General features: G+C 43.9%; 1 protein-coding gene across 1 annotated transcript in view; it reads right to left on the bottom strand.

Moving 5' to 3' along the window:
- Positions 1-11,048, bottom strand: part of RAB2A (RAB2A, member RAS oncogene family) — an 85,898-nt gene extending 74,850 nt beyond the window's left edge. The window contains exon 1 of the mRNA XM_058699656.1: positions 10,774-11,048. Within this exon, the coding sequence (XP_058555639.1) occupies positions 10,774-10,819 (46 nt within the window). The 5' untranslated portion in view covers positions 10,820-11,048. The remainder of the gene's footprint in view (positions 1-10,773) is intronic.
- Between the last annotated feature and the right edge of the window lie 2,583 nt (positions 11,049-13,631).

Genomic DNA, 13,631 nt, shown 5'->3' with positions numbered 1-13,631 from the left:
TTTATCATAAGAATACAGTGTATAATACATGTAACATACAAAAACGTGTTAACTGGCTGTTTACATTATTGGTGAGGCTTCTGTCAACAGTACGCTATTTGTAGTTAAGTTTCTGGGGAATCAAAAGTTACCTGTGGATTTGACAGTGGGGGTTGGGGGGTGCCCCTAACCTTTATGTCACTCAAGGGTCAACTGTACTGGCCTCCTAGATGCATAGTAATTATTGCTAAAGGTCGACAAATGCTGAAGGAGGAGCTATTCATCAACATTAATAACACTGGGGGGCCTGGGGGCAGCAGAACAAGCGTGAATCCGCCACTTACACTGACATATAAACTAAATAAATGAAAGGAAACAAACTACTGCCACGTGAATTTCAAAGACAGCTATAAAGTTTGAAAAAAACAAAAACCAAAACCTACAGCATTGGTGAACAAGCCTATAGGGTGCGCTCGGCAGGTACTATTCTCATTTTACAAACAGGAAACTCAGGAATTTTAATTAATTGTTCATTTGCACAAATAGGAGTTAGTGGTAGGTATGCTCTTTCCATTAGACTCTTTCTACCTTGTCGTATAAGGAATAGGTGACACTATACATGCTTGGAAAATGTGACCACAGTATTGCTTCTTATGTGGGACACCCTGGGACATGGCAGGACACAGTACCGGCCTTATCCAAAAGCCCATGGCAAATGGGCATGCCTGTGATCTATGCCTTGATCCCTGCCCATGCGAATGAACAACAGTGAGGCCTCATGGTATAAATTAATTCAAATTCCATCAATGATTAAATTCTCCTAGTAAAAGCCTCTCAGAATTTTTTTAAATAATATAGCAATGGGCTTTATAAAAAACACAGGCCTTAAAAAAAAAGACAACTTAGTAGGGCTGAAAGAACAAAAATGAGAGTTAACTATCCTGGAGAATGATTTAGATTTGCAGGTAAATCAGAAGATGTGCACGCCTTGCACCCACAATTCCACCATAAGGTAAATCTCCAGAACGTCAGCATATGTGTTCAAGGAGGCAGGCACAAAAATAATCCACACAGTGTACTGTCTTTTATAACACCACAAAGAAGCTGGCCTAAAATTTCCTTAAGGGAAAAGAATGAGAAAATTGTGGTATAGTCAAACAACAGAATATATTTAAAATTAAATCAATAGAATATAATTAAAATCAAACTAATCTAACAATTAATACTAACAAAACAGAGCAAAATACATTAATACAGACAAGTCTCAAAATAATGCTGAACAAAAACATTTGAGAGCAAGTACACTAAAATTCCATTAACATAAAGTTGAAAAAATACATAAACTATTGTGCACTGTTTACAAATGCATATACACATATGTAATAATCATTTGGAAACCTTCTTAGAAATCATAAACACTAAATTCAAGAGAGTGGTTATATCTAGGTACAAAGGGAGGTGCAGGATATACAAGGGGCTTCAACTGTATCTGTAATATTTATTTCCTAACCAAAATAACAACAAAATAACCCCGATTCCAAAGAAAAAAGGAAAAATGATGAAAAAGTACATACTAGGCAAATATGAATGAAAAAATAATATTCAAAATATCAAACACTTGCGTACCGAAAATTACACCACCAAATAAACAGTATGTAAACAAAACAAAACAAAACAAACACCCCACAGCACGTAAAAAAGTAGAGGGTAACTTAATGACCAAGAATAACTAACTCTTCAGCGAGATGTAAAGACCTGAGCCATATATACCTTACAAATTAGCGGTGAAATTTGCTGGGGGGGGGGGGGGGAGGGAATCAATCTAACAGAACATAAAAAAAAAAAAATCCATTCTCATACTAGATGTTAACATCTACCTCAAGACTCAAGAAACTATTAAGAATATACAAATAGCAAGTCTGATCTAATGAACACGTATGGAACCCTGAACCCACAACATACACAATACACTTTTCAAGCACACACGGAATATGCATACACACTGACCAAGTACCTGGCTACAAAATTGGCCTTAAAAACTGAAAAATCAACGCACATAGTCTACACGCTGTTACCTATATGAAATAAAGTCAGAAATTGATAATAAAAAGATTGTCGGGGTGCCTGGGTGGCTCAGTCGGCTAAGCGTCTGACTCTTGATTTCAGCTCAGGTCACGGTCTTACAAATCATAAGATCGGATCCAGTTGGGCTCTGCGCTGACAGCATGGACGGAGCCTGCTTGGGATTCTCTCTCTCTCTCCTGCTCACACTCTGTCTCTCAAAATAAAATAAATTTGAGTAAAAAGCGGGAGGGCGGCTGGGTGGCTCAATCGGTTAAGTGTCTGACTCTTGATTTTGGCCCAGGTCATGATCTCACAGTCCTGGGATCAAGCACTGTGCTGAGCTCCACACTGGGCCTGGAGCCTGCTTGGGATTCTCTCTCTGCCCCTCCCCTGCTCATGTTCACTCACTCTCCCTCTCAAAATAAATAAACTTAAAAAAAAAAAAATCTATTTTTAAAAAGCCAAAAACCAAAAAACACACATCCCTAATTATCTCAAGGATTGAAAGAGAAGCCATGAGAGGAAAACATTTCTGAGTGACCTGTTCTCTAAGACTTGTTTACAGTTTTTCTTAGATTCCTATGGGCACTCCTTAAATTATTATCAAAACTTCTTTTCTGGAGCTAGTTGGAGAAGGTCTCTGTTCCTTATAATCAAACAGGTCCTCCCAGAACAAAACTCTATAGAGTCTTTCTAAGTCATTACTGGACTTGAATGGTCATGTAGACTAGACTAAGCAAAGCTGCTAAAAACACAGGTATCTGGAATAAAATAGATCTTGATAAACAATTTTGGATCTTGTTAAAACAATGCTGACAAAGTAAGGAACTTTCCGTAAGAAAATGTCTGTACACATGCAAACAAATATACTAAGCGCAAGAAAACACCAACACAAGTTAGGAAAGAAACAATTCAAGTCAACTCCTCGAAGTTATCAGCTGGCCACGAACTAGCAAGCTAAGCAGGGATCTGGGGGAGAAAAAGACCAACATATTAGGGCACACGGAAGACAAAACAATTATTTTTGCTATGCCAGCATTACTCAAATGCTACACAGCACTGCCAAGTTTGTGATACTTTTTCAATGCACATGGGGAAATTATGGTAACATTCAGAGAGCAGAATAAAAAGATGAGATAGTAACTATTTCTTATTCAAGTCAGTATTATATATATTATTTATTCATTCCATTTTCTAGATGAGGACACCAAGGTAGATTAAGGATATAGCCCAAGCTCATACAGCTGGTAAGGAGCACAGACGGGATTTTATTCTTGTTTTATATAGGATTTTATGGTTGTTTTACCTTTTCTCCCTGTTTTGTATGAGCGGAGGTGGCATCTGGTTTAGTAAAGGGGACCGAGGGACTATGTCCTCCCACAGCAACTCAATAAACCCAGAAGTTGGTAAGCCAACAAAAGAAGTCTGATAGAGGTCATTTGTGGGAATCAAGAAATACAGATGATATGAAAGAGCACAGACTCTGGAGTCAGAAAGACCTGGGTTCAAATTCCAAATTCCAGCTTAGTCAGTTACTAGCTGTGTGATATGACAATTAGTTTCCCTTTCCTCACCTGTAAAATGGAGCGTTCATCATGGATATTACTGCTCAGATTCAATGAGTTATGTTAGAAAAAGTCTCATATGTGTAAATATACTGATTGTATATTTACATTCTTCCCATCACACTGTGGTCTTTTAAAGAGGAATCAGAGGAACAATGCCTTTCAAGACCCACTATCAGAAATAAATCAACATGTGTATATCTACTTTTATAAAAAGTAATGCATACTATCATTAACATAAATGAGAAGGGTTCTCTCTGCACTGCTTAGTACGTGCCCACTTCAAAAGGTGTATACAAAGTCAAGTATTAATGTTGCTTTTGACTTCACTTTAATTTTCTCCTTAGCCCTCTATGGTAGGCAGAATAAGGCCACTCCCCACACATAAAGAAATGTACACCCTAATCCCTAGAAACTGAGAGTGAATATGTTACTCTAGTGGCAAAGGGCACTTTGCAGATGTGATTAAAATTACAGACTTTGAGATGAGATTATCCTGGATTATCCAGACGGATCCAATCTAACCACACAAGATTTTACAGGCAGAGAACCTTCACGGGCTTCGGTCCCAGCAGAGAGATGGGATGACCCAGGAAGAGTCAGAAAGATGCAACCCTGGAAGGAGGAGGCCTGCTGTTGCTGGGCTTGAAGATGGAGGCGGGGGGGGGGGGGGGGGGCCAGGAATGTGGGTAGGTGGTGGGCTCTAGAAGCTGGGAGCGGCCGTCAGACAGCCAGCAAGAGTATGGAGATCTCAGGCCCACAGCTGCAAGAAAGGATACTCCACCAACAACCTGAAGGAGCAAGACCCTCAAGAAGGGAACCCAGCCCTGCTGAAACCTTGATGTCAACCTGGCGAGAAACATGTCAAGACTTCCGACCTATGCTGACACGCACGTGAACTTCTGCAGAACTCTAGAAGTGGAAGATAAATTTGTGTTCTCTGAGCTGCTTTAATGTGTGGTGGTTTGTTATGGTAGCAACACAAAACTAATGTCCCTTCTCTCTCCCATTTGAATAAAACCACCCCAAATTTTAATATAAATGCCCTTAAATCCTTTTTGAAACCAAAATAAATGGTCCAAGGCAAGTAGCCAACCCAGTAGAGGCTACCTAGCACACATTCATGACGTTCTGTGCCAGGCACTGCCTTGTGCCTGCAGCATGCATCCATCAATATTCATTTTCTTCCTTACTTCCTCAGATTTGACTGGAAACACAGTAACTGTCAGCTATACCTGAAAACAGGAACGCTTGGGAGAGCAAACTGGGAGGAACTTAAAGAGCTACACCGCAATTACTAAGACTAAAAACTTCTAAGAGGTGGAGGCATGGGAAGAAATACATAAATAACTTGCCCCAAACGATGCAGCTCAGTTTTTTTCATTTACAAAATGGTAACCTCCTGTATCTCCGGACAGAATAGAAAATGAAAAGCTTTTGATATCGTATACAAACTATAAAAAGTGTGAAGAATTGCTCATGAGAATCTACTACATAGTGCAGTGAAGAATTCCATATAAATTCAGCCTGGATATACCTTAGGGATTAACTTAAAATTCCAGAAAGCAAAAAATCTGATAATAAAAAAAGAGAATAAATTCTAGAAAAACAGACACAAAAGGCTCATGACAGACTTGCAGAGAAATGTCACAGTACAACCACTAAAAAACAGCCCTTTTAAAAAATATAGATGTACAGATGTCTGGGAATGCAAGCTGGTGCAGCCACTCTGGAAAACAGTATGGAGGTTCCTCAAAAAACTAAAAATAGAACTACCCTACGACCCAGCAATTGCACTACTAGGTATTTATCCAAGGGATACAAGCATGCTGTTTCGAAGGGACACATGCACCCCCATGTTTATAGCAGCACTATCAACAATAGCCAAAGTAAGGAAACAGCCCAGATGTCCATCGATGGATGAATGGATAAAGAAGATGTGGTGTATATATATATATATATATGTGTGTGTGTGTGTGTACACACACACACACACACACACACACACACACACACACACACACAATGGAGTATTACTTGGCAATCAAAAATGAAATCTTGCCATTTGCAACTACGTGGATGGAACTGGAGGGTATTATGCTAAGTGAAATTAGAGAAAGACAAATATGACTTCACTCATATGAGGACTTTAAGAGACAAAACAGATTAACATAAGGGAAGGGAAACAAAAATAATATAAAAACACGGAGGGGAACAAAACAGAAGAGACTCATAAATATGGAGACCAAACAGAGGTTTAAGGGAGGGGTTGTGGGAGGGAGGATGGGATAAATGGGTAAGGGGCACTAAGGAATCTAATTCCTGAAATCCTTGTTGCACTATATGCTAACTAATTTGGATGTAAATTAAAAAAAATAAAAAATAAAATGAAAATAAATAAATAAAAAAACATATAGCTATCCAGGGACACCTGGGTGGCTCAGTCGGTTGCATGTCCATCCAACTCTTGATTTCAGGTCAGGTCGTGGGATCCAGGGTCGTGGAATCGAGCCACACGTTGGGCTCTACGCTGATCTCTCTCCCTCTGCCCCCCCCCCCCCACCCGCTCATGCTCTCTGACAAATAAATGTATGTATGTATGTATGTCTGGGACTCACTGCAGATCTTCTAAAACGGCATGTCCAAGGATAAGACCCAAGTTGTTTGAGTTGAGAAATACTGCAGGAATTAAAACGGGAGTGACCACATGTGGATGATAGCAGAGGGAATCCAGCATCTTTTTGTCAGGTGTCTTTTATTTCCAAGTGAAGAGTAGCTGGCATGTATTGTAAAACATGCAAATAAACAAAGCTGATGAAATCAAAGGGGAAAGTTTCATGGAGAAAGTTAGAAAGGGGGACAAGAGAGGTCAGTCTGTGGCTGCATCTTTTGTAGCAAAGGACACAGCCTCATGGACCAGGATGAGCAGAGAATAACGAAATGGAGGAAGCACAGCTGGGCCAGAGTGAGAAAAACAGCTGAGCTGGCAAAGTAAGGATCTGCTCAAAAAACCGGCAAAATTACTGGCTACTGCAAGAGGCGGCGAACCGGCAAGATAAAACGAGGGAGAGGGAGCCGTGGGGCAGATAAAGGAGAAAATTAATTTCATGTTGGAGCCAGGGGCAGGAACAGAATCAGAACGAAGGGGACAAGAGCACTGAGGAAGAAGAGAGGGGCATTATTTGAGATGAGGCGGTGACAGGTTCACCAGGCGAGGACACCAGGACTATGGCCTTTATGGTTCAATAAAAAGTCTCAGGAGCAATATAAAAGTTAGGGAAAGCAAGCAGCAAACAAACCAATTAGGAGAGAAAAGGAAAGGGCTCGTCAAAAATCTTGAAAGACCACAAATAACATGTATAAAACAACAATTTAAGTAGACCAGAATACACTGTCTAATTTCTAGATGATGTTGAAAGGTATGTTTCAGACATGTTTCAGCTTTCTCATTTAATAAAACTAACACAGCTAAAAACAGGCAAAACTAAACAATACAGAGATCCACAAGCTACACAACTATGAAGAAAGGCAAGGAAGCTAATGAAAGCCTGGGAATAGAAACAGTGGGTGATGACGATCTGTATTTCTTTAGCATGGGTGTATAATTTAATACTGTTCCTTAAAGCTATTAAACTGTGAGGGTGCCGGGTGTCGGTTAAGCATCCAACTCTTGACTTCGGCTCAGGTCATGAGCTCATGGTTGTGGGATTGAGCCCCGCGTCGGGCTCCACGCTGGGTGTGGAGCCTGCTTAAGATTCTCTCTCTCTTTACCTCTGTCCCTCTCCGGCTCATGCACACTCTCTCTCTCTCATAATACCTACTGTGGTGATCACTGTGCAATATACACATAAGCAAAATCATTATGTTCTACACCTAAAACTAATACAATGTTGTAGGTCAATTATATCTCAATTTAAAAAATACATTCAGATGACATTGATAATGTGCAACCAGGCTGCTTTTATTTACTTTCTTATATAGCACCTGTCCTCAAAAAGATTTTAAGGAAAAACAAAAAAAGCACATGGGAGTGGGGAGCAGGGGGAACAAACGATGAAGGAAGAGTGCAGGGGAAGAGTATGATGCAACAGGGAGCAATGGGGTTTGGTAACAATCTTAGAAGAACGGATGAGCAAGAATGGGTCAGGTGGAAAAGCTGTGACCTTTCTTTTCATCTTTTTGGGGGTACGGGGAGGTATTTCAGATAGAACACAACTGGGTTTGTGCTTTGTGTGCCTAGTTGAGTGGCATGGAAGAGGTGGGTTAGTGATGAGGTTAAAAAGGTAGGCAGCTGCCAGCATTTTAGGAGCAACAATCAAAGCTTTATTATAATTTTTTTCTTTTTCCACATTTGGTAATTATCTGATTATGCTATCAGGCCAGGCTTGTTAAAACCCAATTTCCACCTTACACCTAGATTTAAATGACACATTTTCCTAAATGACTTTTCAGGAACAAGACACTGCCAATGAAAAGTTTTAAAGCTCTATTTTAACTGCGTTTGGCCACAGAGTAAGAAAACAATTTCAACAGTATCATCATCACGTAAAAAGTTTTAAGAAAGTCTCTTCTATGAAAAGGGACTTCTGAAAGACAAAATGTGCATGGTACTTTCACATTTGTCCTCATTTTATCTCATTACCGAGAGAAGGAAAGGCTAAAAATGACCATTTATCACAAACTAGGGAAAGTGAAAAACAGGAAAAGTAGCGATTTCCTTCATTCTAAGATATGTATTTTTCAGACTACAACTTATATAAAAATCAGAATAGATATCACACTACTGATTTAACATCATCTTTTTTGTGGGAAGGGCCACATTAAATGTATTTTATAACTATGCATATATTTTGAATTAAGGAAACATAGTAAAGGATTTCGGCCAAAGTCAATTAAAAAGGGGGCAAAATCGGGCAAAAAAAACACCCTGCGGTCAAGTTACTAATGTGTATTAACATGAACCTAGCGGCCTGTCTGCCTATTCTTTCCCTAATTTAACGAAATGTACAGGGCCTTCCTTCCACTAGGCTCTTCCTGAAATGCAAAGCTATACTTAAACATCTTCTCTGCCCTCTAGAAGTACATAATCAAATACAGATGACTACAGAAGCATCTATGAAACAGTCTGGCATTAATATCAGAAAAATATGAAGTGTGACGCATCCAGATAAGGAGTAGAAGTCATTGCCAGCCGGGATACCAGAAAAAACCTGAGACATCAAAAGAGCTTAATATATGTGAAAGCATTATGGGAGACCTGGGTTAGACTTTGAAGGACTGATAGAATTTCCACAGAGAAGGCACTCCAAGCAGAGGGAGCAGTAGGAACCAGGAAAGAGCACAGAAATCATCCACTGGGCCTCACTGGCAGAAGGTAAGAATAGTGGGAAAGAAGGCTAGCAAAGTAAAGGGAGGCTAAAATGTGGAGTTCCTGGAAGGTCAACTAAAGAATGTGAGCAGACAACAGTCTCCCCCAACAGCCAGGTTTCAGGAATATTAAGCTGACAGTAAACTACGGAGACTGGAATGGGGAGAACGTACTGCTGCATAGTCCAGAGTCAAGTATTCGGGGCCTGAAGTCGGTGAGGACGATAGCCAAAGTCAAGAAAGGAATGTCTTCCCTTGAAACCGCCTGGGGTTGTTTTTGAATGAGGGCAATTCCAAGAGCACAGAGCACCAGCTTGCTAATCTGCGCAGCTCCACGACTCCCAGCACAACACCCCACGCACAGTAGATGCTCAATAAATAAGCTGAAGGAAGGCAACCTGCAAAGGCTAATTTGCTAATATGTTAAATGTCCATAATCACTCTTCTTTCTACTTTTCGCATTCATATAGTTACTTCCTCTCCAACTTGGGTTTACAGCCTAAATAAAAATATTCCAATAGGTGTTGGAGCCAATTACCTCTCCTTCAAAATACGTGACAGCTTTTTAAAAGTATGTAAACTTGCTACTGAGCATTTGCAAAACACTGCTCTACCCAGGACTTTACACAGAAAACCATCCAGACTCCATAAAGACACATATCAAAAGATCTTGCTAAAAAGGAGTATTTATAGCAGCAAGTTTTTCTTTTAGGCCACAATCAACATGCTTCTTGTCTAAGTGAATTTGCTACATCACTAGAGCAACCACAAACTGCTGCTTACATTTCCAAAGTTGTGCAAAGGGCCCAAAGTTGTGCAAGAGTCCTCACTGAAATCAGACTCTGGTATATAAATAGTTATAACACCTGAACAAGCCTTGGTTTTATTATTAGATTCAAAGTAATACCAAAATCACAAGTATTAAAAAATATTTTACGAGTTTATTTGTCTGTGAAATATACTCGGAGGTTATTTCAAGTGAAAATAGCTGAATTTCTTTCTGCTTCAAATGTACATCAGGTCATCTGAAAATTGGCAGTCGTGACCCTGCCCCTGATATACCCAAGAAATCAGTGTCCCTGACACACACAGGCACACGCACGCAAGCACACACCCAGAGCACTGAACGGCCTTGCATCACTATCAGATAACCCCAGTTTACACGTGGCAAAAGTCGACAGAACTTTCACGCTTTAATGACCTCGAAAGGGATTCCCCAGCCGCCCAGGTAATGGAACGTGACTTACTCTGACTTGGGATTTGAGAGTGTTAAAAAAAAAACAAACAAATTTTAAAAAAATGTTCTGTTCTCTCTTTCTCAGCTGGCTGTCCCACAGCACGAGCAGTTTGCCCAGCCCCTGACAGATGTATGTAGGCTAAAGAAGGTGGGACCGATCAGGAAACCCAAGACCCTCCTCCCATCACCTCCTCTGCCTCCCTTTTTCTCTCCCGAGGGCGGCGAAGAGGCCCAAGGTGAGGGGCGGCCAAAGAGTGCAATCATCTAAGTCAGGCCCTGGCGGCCCTCGGCTGGGCCGTTCCCAGATCTTGAGTCGCAAACGGCTGCCGAGGCCCCCGGCTGCAGGGCAGCCCGGGGCGGGGGCCGCGGCCCGGGCCTGGCCAGGCCGCGGCCGCTCGCAGTGCCCACGTCACCAGCTCCAGCACTGCGGAAATGGAGCGGCGCGGCCGGGAGGGAGGCGCCGGGCGGCGTTGGCGCCCGCGCCGCTGCCAGACGCCGTTTACCCCTGAGCCCGGGCCCGGAGGCCGCCGACACCCGCCCGGCCGCGCCCCAGGCCCTCACCTGTGTCGCCGATGATGATGTACTTGAAGAGATAGGCGTACGCCATGGCCGCGGCCGCTCGGTGCCAGGGCACACGGCTCCTCCTCCTGCTACTGCTCCTCCTCCTCCTCCGCGCCCCTCACCCCGGCGCCGCTCGGCCTCGAAACGCCAGGCCCCGCCCGCCGCAGCCGTCACCGTCAGCCGCCGGGAGTGAGGGGCCGAGAGGAAGCCGGACAAACTGACACTCGCAGAGCCGATTGAGACAGTACCCGACCGAGCCCCCTCGAACAATAACAGCCGCCGCGGCGCCCCCGCCCCGCCTCCGCGTCGACCCGGAAGTGCTGCGGCCGCCGGCGCCGCCGGAGGAAAGAGGAGGAGCCCCGCACGCCGGGCGCGCCCCGCCGGCCGGAGCCCCGCCCAGCCAGAGCCCCGCCCCGCCCCGCCGGAGCCCCGCCCAGCGCCGAGCCGGCCGCGCCCGTCCTCCCGGTCCGCCCCGAGCCGGGGGAGGCCGGGCGCCGGTCGTTCAGGCACGTTTGAGCGGGCGACCCCGGCGGCCGGGAGACCCAGGGGGAGGGGAGGGAAGTGGAAGGTTCGGTTCCGTCGCCGCGACGCGCATGGGCGCCGCGTCCTTCCGCCCTGCGGTGGGGGCGCGGGGCACGTTGTGGGAAGGCGGAGGTCGCGTTCCGTGCCGGGCCCGGCTTTGGGCCTGTGGAAAGGTGTTTTGAGAACGCGGGAGCCGCCGGGGTGGGTGGAAGGGCGACGGTATTTCCGTCTGGGGGTCGGGGGCCTGACGGTGAAAGTGGAATTTTTTGTAAATTAGAGAATGTGAAGAAAATTATGGTATGCCCCTATGGTGGAATATTACGGCTCTTAGAACAAAGCCTGACAAGCAAAAACACGGCACAGAAATGGGTGTATACATGTATGTTTATATTCTGCGTAGTATTTATATAGAAGATATTCAGTGTAACGATTATATGCTAAATATGTCCGTACATTTATAAATTGTATTTTATTGTTTTATAGATAACGCGTATATTTCTACCATTGTGTTAAAGAAAATAAAAAGGCAAGAAAACACTGAAATACCCGTATGTGGGTAGTCACACTGAGAGGAAACACAACTGGTTCCAAGGGGAGGACGGATGGGAATGGAGGAAAGAGTTCCTTTTCTCTGAATTTTTCATGTGCAGTGTGAACTTTCTTGCAGTGTTCTGAATTACCTATTGAAAAAATAGGTTTTTTAAGAAGTGTATTTTGAGAGAGAGCGTGCACGAATGGCAGAGGGACAGAGAGAGAATCCCCAGCAGATTCCACACTTGTCAGCGCAGAGCCAGATGCTGGGCTTGAGATCATGACCTGAGCTGAAATCAAGAGTGGGACACTTAGCTGTCTGAGCCACCCTGCCACCCCGAAAAAATACATTTAAAGGAAAAAGCGAAGGAGCTTTTTTGCTCGTTCCACTAACCTTTATTGAGTCCATGTTCTGTTTCTGTATTGCTAGGCATCGTAACTGAAGGCAGACCCTGTTCTAAAGGAGCACAGTTTTGGAAGAAGAGGAAGTGTCAGGGTAGGTTGCCTAGAGAACTTGATGTTTGAACCAGGAACATGAATAATGAGTAAGAGCTTGCCAAAAGGACAAAAGTTTGGGAATGGGAACTGAAGGCACAAAGGAGCACAGTGTGCAAAGTTCGTGGCTCTGTTGAAAGAATTTAAAGTTGTGCCCGGAAGCTCGTTCACTAACCCATATCCTCTGATGTTGGCAGTGGAAGGACAATCGTCGCGGGGGGAAAGTCCCTGGGATTTAGTGGTCCTGGTTCTCCCTTTGGGGATCTCTCACTATGTAATTCTACTGACCCCTTCATGCTGAGCCGGCTGTGGCTGGTTGCTTACAAATACATGGTTTGAATGGCCTCATCAAGTATGAACTCCCAGGTTGTTTTTGGAGTATTTGGAGGGGATTTAACTAAAGGTTCAGGGACAGCACCCAAGAATTTGACACGATGGACATCTGGGTGGCTCGGCAGGTTGAGCATCCAACTTTGGCTCGAGTCAGGATTGATCTCACGTTCGTGAGTGTGAATCCCACATCGTGCTCTGATGTCAATGCAGAGCCCACTTCAGATCCTCTGTCCCCTTCTCTCTCTGCCCCTGCCCTGTTCACACTCTCTCAGAAATGAATAGACATTAGAAAAAAATTTTGACGTGAAAAGTTACCCGGCATTGCATAAACTGGTTCACACTCATTTTTACTTTAGGAAAGGGGAGGTCCCTGCCCGAGGCCTCCAGGTTCCAGAGGCCGTTTTGTCCTTCCCATCTGAGTGCCTTCACTCAGGTCTTTCATGGGTGGTGGACATCTAGAATGTCTCCTCCTTCCGGGAGAGACTCAGTTGCTTTCTACTCTCGGAGGCGTGGCCTTTAGAAACAGCCTCAACAGGAAAGCTCTGTCAGGGTGACACAAAAGCTGAGCATCCTTACGAGTCCGAAGCATTCCCATACTGTTAGAGGAGGGGAGTTGCTGGAGAAGTCACTGGGGCCAGGTCACGCAGGGTCTCGTAGCCATGTGTGTATGCATGTGGTGCTTTACCAGATGGACACAGGGGAAACAGGAGAAAGAAGATCAGAGTTGAGTGTGTAAAGAAATCAGAGAAGTGAAGGTACAGCTATGGAGGCGGTGCAGTGTAAAACAAAACAAAAACTTAGGAAGCCTGGCCTGTGACGCTGCCATAACTTGTGAAAAATCATTCGGCCTCTTAGAGCTCCCTTCCCCACTTGTGCTCTGTCTCTGTCACTCTCAAAGATAAATAAACATTTGAGGGGCGCCTGGGTGGCTCAGTCGGTTAAGCGGCCGACTTCGGCTCAGGTCACGATCTCGCGGT

Source organism: Neofelis nebulosa, chromosome 14 (assembly GCF_028018385.1).
Source record: "Neofelis nebulosa isolate mNeoNeb1 chromosome 14, mNeoNeb1.pri, whole genome shotgun sequence".
Lineage (NCBI taxonomy): Eukaryota > Metazoa > Chordata > Mammalia > Carnivora > Felidae > Neofelis > Neofelis nebulosa.
This window is presented reverse-complemented; position numbering and strand designations above follow the sequence as displayed.